Source organism: Salvia hispanica, unplaced genomic scaffold (genome assembly GCF_023119035.1).
Source record: "Salvia hispanica cultivar TCC Black 2014 unplaced genomic scaffold, UniMelb_Shisp_WGS_1.0 HiC_scaffold_750, whole genome shotgun sequence".
Lineage (NCBI taxonomy): Eukaryota > Viridiplantae > Streptophyta > Magnoliopsida > Lamiales > Lamiaceae > Salvia > Salvia hispanica.
In genome coordinates, this window is record NW_025952522.1 from 17,730 (window position 1) to 35,538 (window position 17,809).

General features: G+C 35.0%; 3 protein-coding genes and 1 long non-coding RNA gene across 4 annotated transcripts; 1 reads left to right on the plus strand and 3 right to left on the minus strand.

Moving 5' to 3' along the window:
- The first annotated feature begins 2,512 nt into the window (after nt 1-2,512).
- LOC125199952 lies at nt 2,513-4,891 on the plus strand. Its single transcript, XR_007172648.1, has 3 exons — nt 2,513-2,664; nt 4,369-4,593; nt 4,775-4,891. It is a non-coding gene; the product is annotated as an uncharacterized LOC125199952 (long non-coding RNA).
- Nucleotides 4,892-7,681: 2,790 nt separating this feature from the next.
- LOC125199954 (angio-associated migratory cell protein-like) lies at nt 7,682-10,412 on the minus strand. The gene is made up of 8 exons (XM_048097787.1): nt 10,257-10,412; nt 9,455-9,556; nt 9,264-9,314; nt 9,096-9,137; nt 8,845-8,964; nt 8,148-8,293; nt 7,918-8,068; nt 7,682-7,818 (listed from the first exon to the last, which is right to left on the minus strand). Exons 2-8 carry the CDS (start codon nt 9,552-9,554, stop codon nt 7,682-7,684), a joined length of 747 nt encoding a protein of 248 aa, XP_047953744.1. The 5' UTR covers nt 9,555-9,556; nt 10,257-10,412.
- Nucleotides 10,413-13,702: 3,290 nt separating this feature from the next.
- LOC125199955 (zinc finger matrin-type protein 3-like) lies at nt 13,703-14,851 on the minus strand. The gene is made up of 5 exons (XM_048097788.1): nt 14,847-14,851; nt 14,660-14,753; nt 14,497-14,610; nt 14,324-14,419; nt 13,703-14,257 (listed from the first exon to the last, which is right to left on the minus strand). Exons 1-5 carry the CDS (start codon nt 14,849-14,851, stop codon nt 13,703-13,705), a joined length of 864 nt encoding a protein of 287 aa, XP_047953745.1.
- A 1,256-nt stretch (nt 14,852-16,107) lies between these two features.
- On the minus strand, nt 16,108-17,331 carry LOC125199956. The gene is made up of 2 exons (XM_048097789.1): nt 16,891-17,331; nt 16,108-16,119 (listed from the first exon to the last, which is right to left on the minus strand). Exons 1-2 carry the CDS (start codon nt 17,329-17,331, stop codon nt 16,108-16,110), a joined length of 453 nt encoding a protein of 150 aa, XP_047953746.1.
- Between the last annotated feature and the right edge of the window lie 478 nt (nt 17,332-17,809).

Below are 17,809 nucleotides of genomic sequence, written 5' to 3' on the forward strand. Positions count from 1 at the left end.
AAGTTGTTGACACTATTGAACAATGATATGATTGTAAATTAATTAATCTAATTTGCGAAGATAAGTAGCTTTACTTAGTTAATAATCGAATTAATTGCATTCATCTAAATGTATTTTAATGTAATTTATTTATTTATATAATGTTGTGATATAGTTAGAAGATTAGAGTTGACTAAGTGAGATTAAGACTATAAATTTAGAATTGGTAGTTGACATGTTGGTGGTTATGTTTCTCTTATACTTTAGATTGTAGCGAATATTGTTGGTAGAATAATTAAAATCCCACATTATTGGTAAATACAAATATGATCTAACTATGAGAGAGCCCAAAAAGCAAAACCATCCCAATGTGATTAAAGCTTAATTTATTTACAATTATTTTTTGTATTTTTTCAGTTTTTCTTTTTATATTAATAATAAGAGCATTAACAACACAGGAGAAGGTGCACACCGTGCACCGTGCATGGAGCGCAAGATGCATTGGAGGGTGGTGGCTTGTCTTGCCTCCATCACACTAATGCGCGCATAAATGTTATTGTTTTATTCCTCCCCTCGTTCGCCCCCAACCGTGACCTTCACCCCATCCTCACCATCGACACCGTCTCCTTCATTGCCTCCCACTTCCTCATCCTCCCCTTCATGCCTTGTTGTTATCTACCCCTCCTCCATCGCCATCACCGTCTTCTCTCAACTCCTTCACCATTAGCCACCCTATCTCCCCTTCTTTACTTTCGCCCCTCACTCGACAAATCGTGCGCATTGTGAGCGCAAACTCATAATTATATAAAAAATTATATAAATATAAATAACAAAAATTATACTCCCTTCGTTCTATAGTAATAGAGTATTTTGCCATTTTGGTACATTCCATACGAATAGAGTAATTTTCCTTTTTAGTAAAAGTCAACATATTTTTCCACACCTACTTTACTCTATCTTACTTTATTCTCTTTTCACCTCTCTACCTTTTTTCATTTTCCACTTTACTCTCCCTTTTACTAACTCACCTAACACAATTTTTCTTAATCTTCGTGCCAAAAATAAACGTCTATATCGTGGAACGGAGGAAGTAACTCACAATATAGTAGTAGTAATTTTTTCAAAGTTAAAAAAAAAACTAAAAATATCTATTTTAATGTAATAACAACAAATTGTACTATCAATGCAAACTTCATAAAAATTATAGAAAATCTCATCAATTAACCTTTATCTTCATGCTATATTTTAAAATTCGAATGAACTACGTGCATGATACCCGATCTTTCACTTTCGCACGTAAATGGTGCACGATTTTTATTTTATATCGCTTTTGGTACCTATAAATCACATTTTTGGTACCGATGCAATTTTCTTCCCAAAATATCGCCTAAACAAATACATTTTCTCATTTATGTCATAAAAGATATTTTAGGCACACATAAAATTAGTACCAAAAGTGATATTGTAATATCTTTTCTCATTCTCTTCACTCTTTATACTATTATTATTAATCAATATTAATATTATTATTTTGATATTATAAATTAATAATTAATTAATTTTTAATATCATTCAAATATAGTTGATTATAATTATAGTTATAATTATATTTAATTATTATAAATTATTATTGTTATAATACTAATTAATAAATAACTATAGTATAATTATATAAATTATGAATTATATAATATTATGTAATAATAATTGTGAATGTATTCATAATGATATAAAGAGTCGAATATTTTTAGTTAGGTGCTTCAATCTTAAAATGAGTATAAAGTAATTTAATAAAAAATATTCAATTGATTTAATTATTTTAAATATTAATTTAATTAGATATTTTGTTCTTGATTTATATTATGAATGTAATTGATGTATGTATAAAAAACTAAAAGGAAAGAAGAAAAAGAAGATAAAAGAAAAAAGAAAGAAGAAGAAATATAAACTAAGGAGAGAAAAAAAAGAGAAGAAAGAAAGATAAAATGTTAAAAAAAAGGAAGAAAATGAAGAAAAAAAGAGTGAAGAAGAAACTAAAAAAAGGAAAAAAGGGAGAAAATATAATTACATATTTATACTATTTAATTGAAATTTTTAAAAATATCTTCTATAATAAAGAAATCATATGATTAGCATATTAAATTAATATAAAAAAATTATATATCATTTATGCAGAAATGAAAGATAAGATCGAAACGTAATTTCGCTCCAGAATTTAAAGCAATCCACGTAATATACTGGAACCTCTGTCTCCCTCTCAGAGAGTCATATGTATTGACAAATCCCAAAATATATTCCTCTTCTCTCTCTCCACCTTCTTTGCCCAGTGCGTGTGGCCCCAGCAGATCCAGAAACAAACTCCAATCTTCTCTCTCTCAGCACCTCACCTTTTTTCGCTTTTCCTTTTGCCTTTGCTTCTCTGCAAATTTAAGCCTCCTTTTCAATGTTTTCATGCCTCCCTCCTCTCTCTCCTCTCTCTAAAAAATGCAAGCTTTAGCAAAGTCTCTGAGCTGTTTCAGTTTCCTTTCATCCCATAATCCGCTCTCTTCACTGAGATTTTTTCCTCTCTCCAAGCACCCTTTTCCCGCTTTCATTGTTACCTGATTTTCCGAGCAATTTCGATGTTGGTGAAGTAATCAAGCTGTGATTTTGAGTTGGTTTTGGTTTTGGTTTTATCCTTTTCAGGTAAAGTTCCAATCTTTGTTGTTTTCTCTGAGAAGATGGATTATGGGTCTGATCTTTTCTTCATTTTCTCATCTGGGCATTTCTCTCTTCTCAGAATGCTGCCCCACTGTGTGTGTGTGTTTGTGTGTGTCAGTCAGCCAGTGTGTGTGTGTGTTTTCCTTTTGTCTTTCTCTTCTGGGATAAGTTGTGTGATCTCTCATAATTCAAGACAGTTTCTCTCTTGTCTCCATTTTGTCAAATTCTTGGTGAAAAAAAGTGAATTTATCTTCCTTAAATCTCAAATTCTTGGCTTTTCTGGCTCATGGTCAAGAACACTAATTGGTGTGATGCTTTAAAGTTGAGATGTAAACTGGTGTGATCTCTCATAATACAAGATAGTTTCTCTCTTGTTTCCATTTTCCAAATTCTTGGTGAAAAAAAGTGAATTTATCTTCCTAAAATCTCAAATTCTTGGCTTTTCTGGTTTATAGTCAAGAACATTAATTGGTGTGATGCTTTGAAGTCCAAATCTTATCTTGTCACAATCTGATCTTCTGTTGGAGGTGGTGAGTTTTTTGGCCTAATGTCAACATAAGGAATCATATTGATGGTTTTTTCCTTGCTTAGCTGGATAAATGTCGGCTTGATCTTATCAAACGATAAAGTATTCTTGGATACTGTTTGGTCTTATATGGATGTGCAATTTTGTGAAAAGTTAGTTAGATTTTTTCATACTTCTCAAATTAAGACAGTTTTGGATTATATGATCTCCTTCTCAGAGGCTTGTGTGTTTGCTTTTCTTATTTGAAGAAGGTGGTTCTTGAATCTTTCTAGTTTGTATTTGTGTGTTTGTTGCAAATTCATATAGTTAGTAGAGAGATGATAGGTTGTAGAAAACTATGTGAAATGCTTTGGTTTAAGAAATTTAATTTGTGGTGAAGCTTGTGGGGAGTGATGTCTATTGCATGATAGAACTGTTTGTTTCTTCATGATTTTCTTTGAATTTCTGTGTAATCTTTGAGTTTTGGAATGTGATGTGTTAGTATGTCGATCTCCATATTCGTGTCTTTGTTCTGTTGGTATCAGATTTGGAGTTGAAAGAGAGGATAGTGCGACGAAAACTCTGTGAGATGCTCGTGATTTAATGTCTTAAGGATTTCATATTTGTGGTGAAGTTTGTGAGGAGTAATGTCTATTGCAGGATAGAACTGTTTTTTTCTTCATAATTTTCTTTGAATTTCTGTGACATCTTTGAGTTTTGGAATATGGTGTGTTGGTATGTATGAATTTTGTATTCGTGTGCTTGTTCTGTTTTGAAATTTGAATCGAATTTGGAGTCAGAGGAAGAGATGGTAGTTTGAAGAAAACTATTTGGAATGCTCCTGATTATTCGTATAACGTTTTCATATATGTGGCGAAGTTTGTGATGAATGTCTATTGCTGTATTGCAGGATACAACGACTTGTTTCTTCATGATTTTCTTTAAATTTCTGTGTAGTCTTTGAGTTTTGGAATATGATGTGTTAGTATGTTCGAATTTTATATTCGTGTGTTTGTTCTTTCGAATCAAATTTGGAGTCGGAAGAGTGGATAGTGTGAAGAAAGCTATGTGAAATGCTCATTTCTGTGAATTTTTGTTGATTTTTTGAATGTGATGTGTTAGTATGTTCGATTTGGGGGATTTTGAGCTCCTTTACGGACAATACTAACTTGTGCTGTTTTCAGTTCAAGGTGAGCCGGAGTGACTATGCAGTGCAGTAGCTACACACCCGTGTATTGCCACACGGGGGATCTGAATTCGGTGCAGGTGGCTATTCTTGGCACCTGTATGGAGAAGAAAGAGGCTACACCGACACCATTTTTGTGCCATCGTCTGATCAGTACGTAGGTTATGACAAGGGAATGGTGAAACAGATCATACAGAATCACGAAGCCACGTTTAGGTTTCAGGTATTCATCATCAGACCTTTTAACTTTGCTTCATCTGTTGATTGAGCAAACGTTGGTATATATGTTTAGTATTCTTTGTTCGTTTCATCAAAACTAGAGTGGCCCTCTCGACATAAAAATGATATTAGGAGGGCATTCGTGTTTGCGTAATGTTGAGCTGTTTAATGTTTTCAACGCACAGGTTCAGGAGCTGCACCGTTTACACGGAAGGCAGAGGGACTTGATGGATGAAATGAGAGTGAGACGGCATTTACTGTCTCAAACATCAGAATCAATCTATTCCTCGTCTCATCCCGGGTTGGAATTCCTCATAAGTCTTCTCCTGCAATAGACTGGCTTCTTGGAAATCTTTCACATCGTGAGTTGTCTGATCTAACATCAAGGAACGTTCAAGGGCCTAAACATTTCGTTGCAGAGAGCTTTCTGAGACCTGCAACTCTACAATCCGAGTGTGGCATAAGAAGAAATAGTAGCGAACAAAGTGGAATTGTCGACCTTCATATTCCAGCTCATATGTACCAAGACGATCAGGTGAAGCAGTTCAAAGCACCCGAGTTGACATATCGTACCCCTGAGAAAATATCCGACTTCAGCATGCTACTCGTTCAGACTTTGGTTCGACTAAAACATGGGATTTGTCGAGATCCAGTTCAGATATCAGGAAAACGTATTGTTTCATTGATTTGAACGAGCCCATAGAGCCGGAGTCATTGCCTACTAGTTCGTCTGATCCTCTCGGAGCCTTCACTGGTCTCGATATTGATTTGAATTTGTTGCCATTTGATGATGAACCGATTGTACAGAACAGAGGCAGTGACAGTTTCTTGAAAACTGAAGGTTACATAGACTTGAACAGTGGCGTAGCACACGAGCATCTGGCTCCATCGAGGCTCCTCGACTCCTGAGCAAAGATCGTTGAAGGGACCAGTGAGCCGGAGAACGAGGAGCGTTCTCCTCCAAGAGGAGAATCCGAAGATATTCAACTGGAAACATCGGAAGAGCCATTCGTGGAACTCGATAACACCACTGCTGCAAAAACTCTAGTCGCGATTTTTCCTCCGGAGTCGTGGTAGACGCTGATGTTCTCGATCCACTAGCAAACTTCAGAAACCTGTGCTGGTTTGCTGAAGTGGTTGTGAAACTCGAGACAGATGCAACGGAGGAAAACACTCTAAACTCGTCTCGTTTCAGCCAAGCGCTCTTCCGGAAGGCCAGAAGAGGGGAAGAAGGGCTTCAAACAGGGCAGCGCGAAAACAAGGAAACAATCCAAGTTATCAATGAGCTCGATCTTGAAGCAGTCCGGTGGTGCTGTTGTGCGGAGCTGGGGAGGGACTAGGAGACGGCAAGGAGGCCGGAGGCGTAGGGATAGTCGATTCTTGCTTGTGATGGTTTGATTGTTAGGATATGATGTTACACGTTGAAATTAGATTCTTGACTGGATGATATGTTGATGTACATATACAAATGAATTAGTCTTGCTACTGTGGTTGATTTGTTCAGTTAATTGAGATTAATTTGTTGTAAGATTGAATTTGTCCGAGATTATCCAAGATTAATTTTGTAATACACGGAAAGAGCAAGAGGCTCGAGACCCGAAGCCGATATTTCTTGTGTATTTTAGACTACGGTTAACCAACATGTTAATTACGATGTATTGGACCGAATTTTGCTATGAAAAATCTACCCCGTGCCATACAAAATGATAGTTCCGAATGACTTTCATCGAATATGGAGTGGAAAATTTATAAGTCAAGCCTAATCTTTAAATGACAGTCTCGAGATTAAATATTGGGCATTATCTATCTAACCGGACAACATTCATTAAGTTATACTACAAAACTCAAACAAAAAAGATAAATTTGATAACAACACATTTGCCACTAACTAGATATATATTCTATACTATTGGCATTAGTTCACAAATTTATTGAAGATTATTACATTCAGTTGAGTTCCAGATATATTTAGTGTTCAAAAATCTGAAAATGAAGATAAATAAACCAAAACTTCCATAACAGTATATATCATCCAAGCTATGATACATATATAAATACCACACTTTACTCAACACAAGCTTTTAAGGTTGTCTGAAAAGTAAACCAAAAGATAAATGAAGCTTGAACTCACGATTCTGCCATGAATGAATATCTATCTGAACTCTGCAATCTCAAACACCCGAGCAGTTTCATCGATCGAAACAGACACAAGAGTATTCTCCATTAGACGACACAGCAATGGATTGAATGGCATCGGAGTGTCCACTGAGCACTTTGGCACAATCTCCGGATAGGCTGTCCCATATGCGTACCTTCCCGTCAAGACAGCCTGTGGCTATGTATCTCGAACCGGCAAGCCATAGCAAACATGTCCGGTGTCCTGCACAACGTAGGGAAATCATGTACTCTTAAGCCTGCCTCTATCGAAAAAGAACTCATGATAACTAGTTATGCAAACCTCGTGTTCGCATAGCACAGCGTGGAGATGAATGCTGATCCCAGATTATGAGCTTCTTGTCCAGGCCTCCGGTTGCAGCCCTCCAGCTATCCCGTCGAGAGCTACAAGAAGGAAGTTATACCAGTAAATATTCTACGCAATTTTCACAAGAGAATGTCCGAATGAATCTTTTCTATGTCTAATTCGTCCAGGAAGAGGAAAAAGTGGCAGGGGAAAACCTTGGTTCAAAAGCAACGGACTCTACTGATTCTGTATGTGCATTCAAGGAGAGAACAACCTGTGGATTGAGACATGATAAGATCACTCATTTGCCTAAGCAGTATAAGAAATAATGAGAGGTGAAATGAGGTAAAGAAGTACCTTCCCCGGGATATATTGACAACGTGCACGAACCATCGCTTGAACCAGTAATGACAAGACTAGAATCGGAGCTGATTGTCAAGCATGTGATTCCTTCAGTGTGATAAGGATGACCTTTTAATAAAAATACAGTTCGTTTATCAGATTTGGTGTTGTAGCAAAAAATTGCAGATATGAAAGAATTTAAAGAAAAGAAAAGGAAAATGGAACAAGTATAATAATAATGGAAAGGGAAGTCGTAAATAGTGTAGTCATATATACAACAAAAGGCAGCTCAAGTTTCACACATAGATGAAAATGAAAACAAAAACCAACCAAATAACGTACCCCCTAACATCATGAATGATTTCCGCTTTTTTAGGTTCCAAATTTTCATAGTTGCATCATCAGAACCACTACAAATTATTTTACCTTCAGAAAGTGAAATTATCAGATGATGAAGCCACCAAAATACAAAATCATAGCAAAAGGAAAGGTCAAGAGGCTTTTCTCATGACAACAAGTCCATACCATCGGGTGTAAAATCTCCGCAGGTCACACTACCCCCATGACCTGAGAAAACATTGAGATAAGCGCCCCCTTTGTCAGCATTCCACATCCAGATTGAGGCATCCTCTGCACCAGCCAAGACTAAGTGTCCTTTCGGATGCCACCTGACCCACTAACAACACATCATTGATATAGCATAAACATGAAGTAAACTATGGCAAATTACACCTCCATAACTTCGTAAAAATAACCTCAATGCCTGCACCAGGACCCTCAAGAGTACATTTCAATTCTTCCTTTGCTACGTCCCACACTTTCACTACTCCATCCAAGCCTCCAGATGCAATCAGTTGTCCATCCATGCTGAAGGATAAACTAGATACAGTTTCCTGGTGGCCTGTAGCGGATGTTTAAGAAGATGAAACATACAAACGGACGTACTAAAAGCGTTTCTACTCTTCGATAAAAAGAAGTTGTTCGATACTGAGACATGCACTTAATAAGAGATAAAGGTCAGTGAATAATGTGATAAACTAATGCTTTAGTAGTCCGAAAAAAATACCATAAAAAACAGTATTTACATGTCTAGGACTGCATTTATACCATGCTATAATAATGAATTAGCGAAACTGACAATTTAACTGAGTAACTTTATGGAATCAATAAATTCTTCAGCAATATATGATTTTCACCATATAATAAGAAGACATGGACAGTTTTTTGATAAAGGTCAATCCACTGAACTTTTATTTGAAAAGTAATAGTAGTGTATTTTTCATCCAGTTCTTTGCTCCAAGAGGATCCAAAACAAGAAAAATTTGTTGGAAAGGTTTAGATTGTTGATAATTAAACACATACTTAAAACTCTGATACATTAAAAGCCATTTACGTTCATATATCAGACAACTAAAACCGTGAACAGGAAGACAGGAGACCAATTCCACACACCTTGCAATTCAAAAGCCCAATCCCCTTGACCAATCCTCCACAAAAATCCTTTATCATCTCCGCCTCCAGTTGCCACTAGAGAAGCATCTGTTGGACTACATGCAGCACTATACAGTTCACCTAGATGCAAAAGAAGCATTTATTAAGAACACATTATTAGATGTACGAACCAGATCAGATTTTTTAAGAATGAGTAACATGTACACAATAAAACTAAAAAAAAACCGAAAGACGAGAATAGTATAGTTCACCTGTGTGACCAGTGAATATATGTACAGAATCATCAACTCCATCTGCAGCCAAAGAAGGATGATGGGGTAAGACAACAATACGAAATTGTTTTTCTTTCACAAATGCCAACATGGATTAAATTTAAATAAGTGACATGGTTGAAAGAAAATTGCATTAAATGGACGCACCAAATTCTTCTTCTCCACCGGAGCCACCTTCCTCATCAGCATCAGGGAGTTCTAAAGCCACAATTAGGTCAATCAGTACAAAAACGTACAAAAGCGCACTACACATATTATAAAGAAGATAGAATCTCAACCAGCATGTTTGTAATCAAATACACTCTATAGAAGATAATAACACAGCTGCACAATTGTACCTTCATCATCGATTTCATACTCGTTAATTATATCACTTTCATCTATGAAAGTCTGCTCCCCATTATCATTGTCGTCGTGGACTGGAGATGGCGCATTCATTTCTAAGAAAACAAACATATCATTTGAAGCCAACAAAGCTAAAACAATCAAAAATCAAACAATACAGCAGAATAATCATATCAGAGTGTGATACTACTAGACTAATTTGTCCACTAAACACAATCAAACTCAAGCATCAACCAACATAATGCCTAAAAATGAGTATAAACATATAAACATAATTTCTTCATTGGCATCCATTTACCAATTTAATCAATCTTTTTTCCTTTTCTCAAAATCTTCATATGCGAATCAGTTGAGAAATATTAATTCAGCAGATTTCAGCAAAAAAAATCGCAAACTTGAAATCAGCAAACTTCAACCGATTCATACAATTGATACAGCAATGAGCAGTAATAAAAATATAAATCCATAACAATACACAAGCTTAAACAGCCTATGAATATAGTAATAGATTGAGAAATTCCAACTTCAATTATGCCAAAACATCAAAAGCCAAAGTATTGAGCAAAACACCTATTTCTACATAAAACATCCTACCATACAAGTTTGAGCATCACGTCAAGCCAATTACCATGAAACACTCCCAAATCAATTTATAAATTCACGGCCAGCTCAATTCAAGTACAACTCTCGCTACTTCAATCTTTTAGAATAAAAGAGGAATAAGAAATAAAAAAAAATTGACCAATTTTCCGCAAGCAATAAGCGTCGGTGTGAAGCTTCTAAGATTTCAAATACCTCGGAGGGGAGAACTGGCGGCGCTGGAGAGCTGGCTGAACCAGCGGCAGCAAATGGCAGCGGATGCGGGTGGAAGGAGTAGAATCGGTACAGGCGGCGGGTGGAAGGAGTTGATTCGATAAAGCAGTCTCAGACTTAAAGAGTTGGAGGAAAACTTAAACCTACATTAAAAGTTCAAAACTTTAAAAAAAAGCTTAATAAAAAAAATTACATTATGATTTTTGAGTCACACCAGTTAGCAAGTATTAAAATTACAAAATAAAATTACTTATATACATACAGGGTATCTCGGGCCTAACCCAATTCTGCCGATTTTGTGGAGTAACGGGATTACCCGTTTTGACACCCTAGTAAAGACGGCCAAATTTTTCAAAAATTGAATTACTATAAATTACGGACATTGGAATTTTTGCAATTATCTATCCAAAGAAATATGCGATAATGTGACAATTGATTTTAAAATTGTACTAGTAATTTTTTGGGATATTGGTCTCTAAGACCATCTTCAATAGTACTGCAAAATTTAAAATACAAATGCAGTAGAATAATCCCTCCAACAGTATTGTAAAACCAATCTTATTATAGATTTTTGAAGAAAAAATATCTAAAAGTACTTTTCATGATTTGAGTTTTCATAATTTGAGTTATTGCATAAAGTTCAAATCAATTCATATTTATCAAAATAGAAGAAGAGAAGGAAAAGAGATTAAAAGCTATGGACAAGAAAACTTACAGAAGAAAGCAGCGGCAGGCGCGTAGAAGATGTTGTCAAATACTATTAACCTAATTTGGTTTTATTTGGTTGTTTACTAATTAGTGGGCTAGCCCATAATTAGTATATACTGTACTATAAGTTAATAGTATTCAGCATAATTAGAAAAAGTTAATCTATTGTTTAAATAAAAAATACGATAACTTGTTTTATTTTGTTCCCAAATAGAGAATCCAGTTTTCCTTTGAATATAAATCTGTGGACGACAATTTACGTACATAATTCAACATTAAGAATTGTTTATTTTAAATTTTTTAAATCATGTAATTTTTTATTTATTAAAGTAATTGATTTCATATATAGTTATATTAATTAATAAATTTAACTATTATATTAGTATTTAATTTAAGAGTGAATTACATAAATGGTACCTGGTCTTTCACTTTCGCACATAAATGGTACCTAATCTTTATTTTATATCGTTTTTGGTACCCAGTGACAAAAATAACCCCATGTACCATATATGTGATTTTTTTTCTTGGAGGATATTTTTGGAAATTTCCATAAATAGTACCAAATATGTGATTATTTTTTCTTCCTTTCTTATTTCTCTTTTTCTTCATTTTCTTCTTTCTTTTTAGTATTTTTTATCTTCCTTTCTTTTATTTTTTTTCTCCTTAGTAAAATGTTTCTTCTTCCTTCTTTTTTCTTCTTTCTTTTTAGTGGTTTATAAATACATCTAATTGCATTCATAATATAAATAAAAAATAAAATACCTAATTAAATTAATTACTTAAAGTAATTAAATCAATTGAATATTTTTTATTAAATTATTTAATACTCATTTTAAGGTTGAAACACCTAACTAAAAATACAATTCACAATGTTATATTTTTATCAAGGCTATATTGATTAGTTACTAATTTAATGTAAAATAATAATAATTATTGTTACATAATATTATGTGATTCATAATTTATATAATTATACTATAATTATTTATTAATCACTATCAGTTTTTAGTATTATAACAATAATAATCTATATTGATTAGTTACTAATTTACTGTAAAATAATAATAATAATTATTATAATATTATGTGATTCATAATTTATATATATATACTACAATTATTTATTAATTACTATTATTTTTTAGTATTATAACCATAATAGTCTATATTGATTAGTTACTAATTTAATGTAAAATAATAATAATAATAATTATTACATAATATTATGTGATTCATAATTTATATAATTATACTACAATTATTTATTAATTACTATCAATTTTTAGTATTATAACAATAATAATTAAATATAATTATAACTATAGTTATATTTAAGTATATTTGAATGATATTAAAAATGAAAATTAATATTAATATTGATTAGTTATAATAGTATAAAGAATTAGGAGAATGAGAGAAGATATTATAATATCAATTTTGGTACTAATTTTATGTTTGTCCAAAATACCCTCTATGACATAAATGAGAAAATATATTTGTTTAAAGGGCATTTTGGGAAGAAAATTGCATCAGGTACCAAAAATGTGATTTATAAGTACCAAAAACGATATAAAATAAATATCAGGTACCATTTACGTGCGAAAGTGAAAGATCGGGTACCATTTATGTAATTCACTCTTAATTTAATTTAAGTTGTTGAAAATGTGTATGGGGTTAATGTATAATTTATATAAAATATATAGGTATGATTGTAAAGTATGAAAAGCAAGTGGGTGGGGAATATCCTTTTGGGTTTGAGTTTAGTGCAAATGGTCGGAGTAAAATCAATATTTAGTGTGACATTTACACTAAAATGGGTTTGAGTTTTGTGTAATGGCTGAAGATGCTCTAAAACCATGAACTTTGCCTAATAAACTTTAAAATTGGTCTATAATATCACAAGCTTTGCATTTTGTTTGGTATTTTCCAAACTCACTCAAATAAGGTATTTTCATCAAAATTTTATTTTACGTAGGCAACCGTAATACGTTTTATGATATTTTAAACCACTTTTAAGTTCATAACATGTAGGATAAAAAGTCACGTTGAAAACCACGTTAATTTAATTGTGTCAAGTTATGATAAAAAAAACCCTCGTAAGTTAGTTTAATATATATGCCATGGAAAACACCAACTAAAGTGCAAAATTTGTGATATTACTATATGCCAATTTTAAAATTCATGAAAAATACCAAATTTTAAGCAAAGTTTATGATTTTAAGGACCAATATCTCTAATTTTGTTGCATACCTAACTGAATAAATATCTAGCACGGTCCGTTTAGACCAAGCGTTACAAAACTAACCCATTACTCACATCAATTAAATAGGAATCATTATATTTAATTATTCTACAGTAATTTATTTAGATGTTTTTTTTTGCACAAGATTAGATTAATGGTGTTCACTGAATTAAGTAGGGAATTTTTTTGACTCTATTGGTTCCATTTTTTGCAATGGATTTTTTTTAGCAACAATTAGTCTTGCTTATCATTTTCCAAACCAACATTTTCTATGGCAATTATCATTCTCCTGTCTTTCCAAATAAAATAAGAGAGCTTCATTATTTAAAATAGTGATTTAAAAGCTATATAGATGATACTTAATCACAGAAAAACTAGGAAATTTAGTTGTTTAAAGTAGAAAAAACACAGTTGCTTTAGTCTGAAAATTTAACAAAGTCAAGATAGATAGATAGATGCATATATAGAGGTTGGATGTTCAAAGGAGTCTGCGGCGCTTGAGGTCTTGCTTAACGCCGTGTTGCCTGCCCTTGAGGTGCTGCTCGAACGCGTCTTGGTTCATGCAAGGAACTCTGCACACCTCACAGACTATAGGCGCTTTCGAGGATTTGTGCCCGCCCCTCTCCTTGCACAGCTGCAGCTCTTGCACCTTGGCCGTGTGCTTCTGCCCCTTGAAGTGCATCTGCAATGCACCAGCGTCGCTGCACCAGATTTCGCAGAGGTCACATCTAGTTTTCGAGACAGTGGTGGTGTTGGATTCCCTCTTCCTTTTCATGAAGCTAATCTTGGCCTTGTGCTTCCGCCCTCTCAAATGCTGCTGCATTACTAAGGCGCTCGAGCAGCTGGCCTTGCAGAGATCGCAGACCAAATTCTCCGCGGGCTTGCTCATCTTGCTGGGAGGAGGTGGTGGTGTGGCAGGCTTCTTGGGCGTTGTAGCTTTCCTCTTCAAGAATGAATGAGGCCCTGTTGAGACGATGGTCTTTGGGAGAAACGGATTGGGCCTCGAAGATGGATTTCCTCTTGAAAATGGCAGCTGAGAGATGGGGAAACAATAGGTCAAAAAATGAAACATGTATGGCTAAAAACAGATGTTTGTTACCTCGTTTGGTGGATTCAGATGCTCGTTGCGTGGTATTCCGGGTGGACCTTGCCACGCCTCCTGTGGCAACGAACGAGGCCTTTTTGGGATGATGGTCTTTGGGAGACAGGGGAAAGTTAGGTTAAAAAGAACCATATATGGGAAAAAAGAGGTTAAAAATAAATGCGTTATACCTCATTTGGTGGTTGATTCAGATGCTCGTCGCGTGAAATTCCCGGTGGACCTTGCAACGGAAGAGGCCTTTTTGGGACGATGTTCTTTGGGAGATGACGAAAAGTTGGGCTAAACTGAACCATATATGGGAAAAAATAGGTTACAAATCAAAATTTTTGTTACCTCATTTGGTGGAGGATGAGCTTGAGCTTTGTTGCACGGTGGATTCAGATGGTCGTAGCGTGATATTCCAGGTGGACCTTGCAACGGAAGAGGCCTTTTTGGGACGATGGTCTTTGAGATGAGGAAAAGTTAGGTTAAAAAGAATCATATATGGGAAAAAATAGGTTAAAAACAAATGTTTTGTTACCTCATTTGATGGAGGATGAGCTTGAGCTTTGTTGCACGGTAGATTCAGATGCTCATCGCGTGATAGTCCCGGTGGACCTTGCAACGGAAGAGGCCTTTTTGGGACGATGGCCTTTGAGATGAGGAAAAGTTAGGCTAAAATGAATCATGTATGGTTAAAAACAAATGTTTTGTTACCTCTTTTGATGGAGGAAGAGTTTGAAGTTTGTTCCTTGGTTCAGTCGAATCTCGGGCTGCTGGATTCAGATAGTCAGCGGGTGAGAATCCGGGCGGACCCTGCCAAGGCTCCTGTTGCATGAACCAGTGTAAGAAGAGGATTCGGGAAGAAAGTGATGAGAAAAATACTCACATCTTTGATCATAAGTGGTCCAGGTGGTGGTGTCTGAGTTTTAGACGATTGTCGAGGAACGCCCTCTTTAGAGGCTGCGCGTTCGACCAACCAAGCCTTGAAGCTTATTTTCCGGTTACACTCCAAAGATGCATCAGAAAGTATAGAAGGATACTAATGTAAAAAGATGCATCAGAAAAGTATAGGATTTGATTTTGAACTATTATTTTTAGCTACATTTTGTACTATGACTCTGTTGTATTCATACAGATTACTTGAATAAGTTAAGCACATTTTGAAGGTACGGAAAATGATGTTTGTAGCCACAAATAAAGCATGTAAAATGGAGTATTAATTAAATCTAAGCCGTTGAAAAAAATAAAGCCAAAAATAAGGTTAGAACCTGAAGTTTAAGAAGTGAGGGGTCTGGTTTTTGCTCATCTGTAGCCATATTTATCTATCATGAAAAAAATAAAAATTAACACTAAAAATGGATGAAAATTAGTACTATCTCACAACAGAGTGAATAAATGTTTTACTACTCATTACATAAATACTAATTAAAACTAATATTTGGTGTTAATCTGCATGAGTTCCAGTTAGTATCATTCTACTGGTAAATAATCATTCAATCATGAAATATTAATTTGAAAGAGAAAGTAAATGTGAGACAGAACAACATAAAAATCAAAACAGAACACATTAATAATATTTTTTCATGCAAGGAAAATAATACTTGCCTTAATGGAAGAAAGAAGGATTTGGAGGAATGAGCATTGCAAAAGTTTGAGTCTTTTTTATGCTCATCTATTTTTATATAGACTGAAATTTGTCAGAAATTAAAAAAATAAACAAAATAATAAAGTTCTGGGAAAGTTGTTTAGGATAGTGCAATATAGTACTCCAATAGGAAATGCATGCTTACTTTTCTGATTTAGCCTAAAAACTGATAGAAAGAAAAACCAGAAAAAGTCTAGAAATCAATTAGAAAATGTAACAGGAAATTAATTTGTTCTATTTCATTTGTATTGTGAAAAGCATTTTTTAAGTGGGCGTATTAATATATGGATTTTGGAAGACACGTCTATGCATCTATAAAAGACGAGTTTTGGCTTTGGTTTAGAGTATTTATAAGGTGTGAAATTATATATTGATAAGGTTTGGACTAATCTGAGTATTTTTCTTAATATGGCAGTTACCTAATCAATTGAACATACACTAATCAATAATTAATATGGCAGTTACCTAATAAATTGAGCACTACCTACACCATTTGTTTAGGTGAATTTGATATATAGACAATCAGGATTACGTTAATTTGTAGATAATAGTGTGGATATTTGATAGATTGATGCAGTAATAAATATATTCAGTTACGAATTGGATGTGTCATTGGATTAAATTTTGAGCACCCAGTTTTTAGCCAACTTCTGCAATGGTTTCTCCCTTATTTCTCCCTTATTTCTCCCTAACTCAACATTTCATTTTTACATCATCACTAATTTAATTGTTTTATTTTTATATATAATAAAGCTAGCTTATTTAATTTATAAAGATAAATCAAATAAATAGTAATAAAGTTCGTTGTATTAAACACGGGTACACATTACAACGAAGAAAATTAAAAAAAAAAAAAGTACACGAATGGAAATAAAAAATCAAAAAAAAAATTCAAAGAAAAAAAAATTCAAGGGCGGTGGGCGCGGTTTCTATTTGCCCACAATTCTTCGATGATATCGTGTTGTAGTGCTTGATGGGCCTCCTTCTGGTGTATGTCCATGAACGCCTGGAACCGTTCATGTTCGTTGTGCGGTACACCCTGGCGGGCGGACTCGGTTGAGACACCGTGACTCGATGATGCAACACTTGGGTCGTTGGTGACGTCGAGGACGCCTTCGTGTTCATCTTCGATGATCATGTTATGCATGATGATGCACGCATACATGATATCGGCAATATCCCCCTGGTAGAAAAAGCGCGTCGGACCCTTTACCAGTGCAAATCGCGATTGGAGCACCCCAAATGCCCTCTCCACATCCTTGCGCGCAGACTCTTGCGCTCGGGCAAAATACCTTCTTCTATCTCCGAGTGGGCATCTGATCGTCTTCAGAAACACGGGCCATTGCGGATAGATGCCGTCAGCCAGGTAGTACCCCATGTTATGCACATTGCCATTGGCCGTGAATTCGATGGAGGGGCCTAATCCGTTGATCCGCTCGTTGAAAAGGGGCGAGGAATTGAGAACATTTAGGTCGTTGTTCGACCCGGCTATACCAAAATAAGCATGCCAAATCCAAAGCCGTTGGTCGGCAACGGCTTCAAGAATGATGGTGGTTGCGAGGGATGTATCGGCGCCGCCGGCGGATTGGCCGTTGGGGTGGGCTGCTGCATTCGAGCGATCTCGCTTTGTATGCGGCGGGAGATATAGTTGTTGATTGGGTTGTTGGCGAAACCCGCTACATCCCATCCGGTGGGAGCGGGAGGTACCTCTTCTTCGGAAGAAGAATGTGATATTTCCTCGTCGGACTGAGCACGAGACGATGAATCAGAACTCATTTAATAAAGATGGAGAGAAAAAAAAGATTGAAAATTTGTGTGAATGAAGTTTGTGGGTGATGAATGGAGGAAGAGGATGA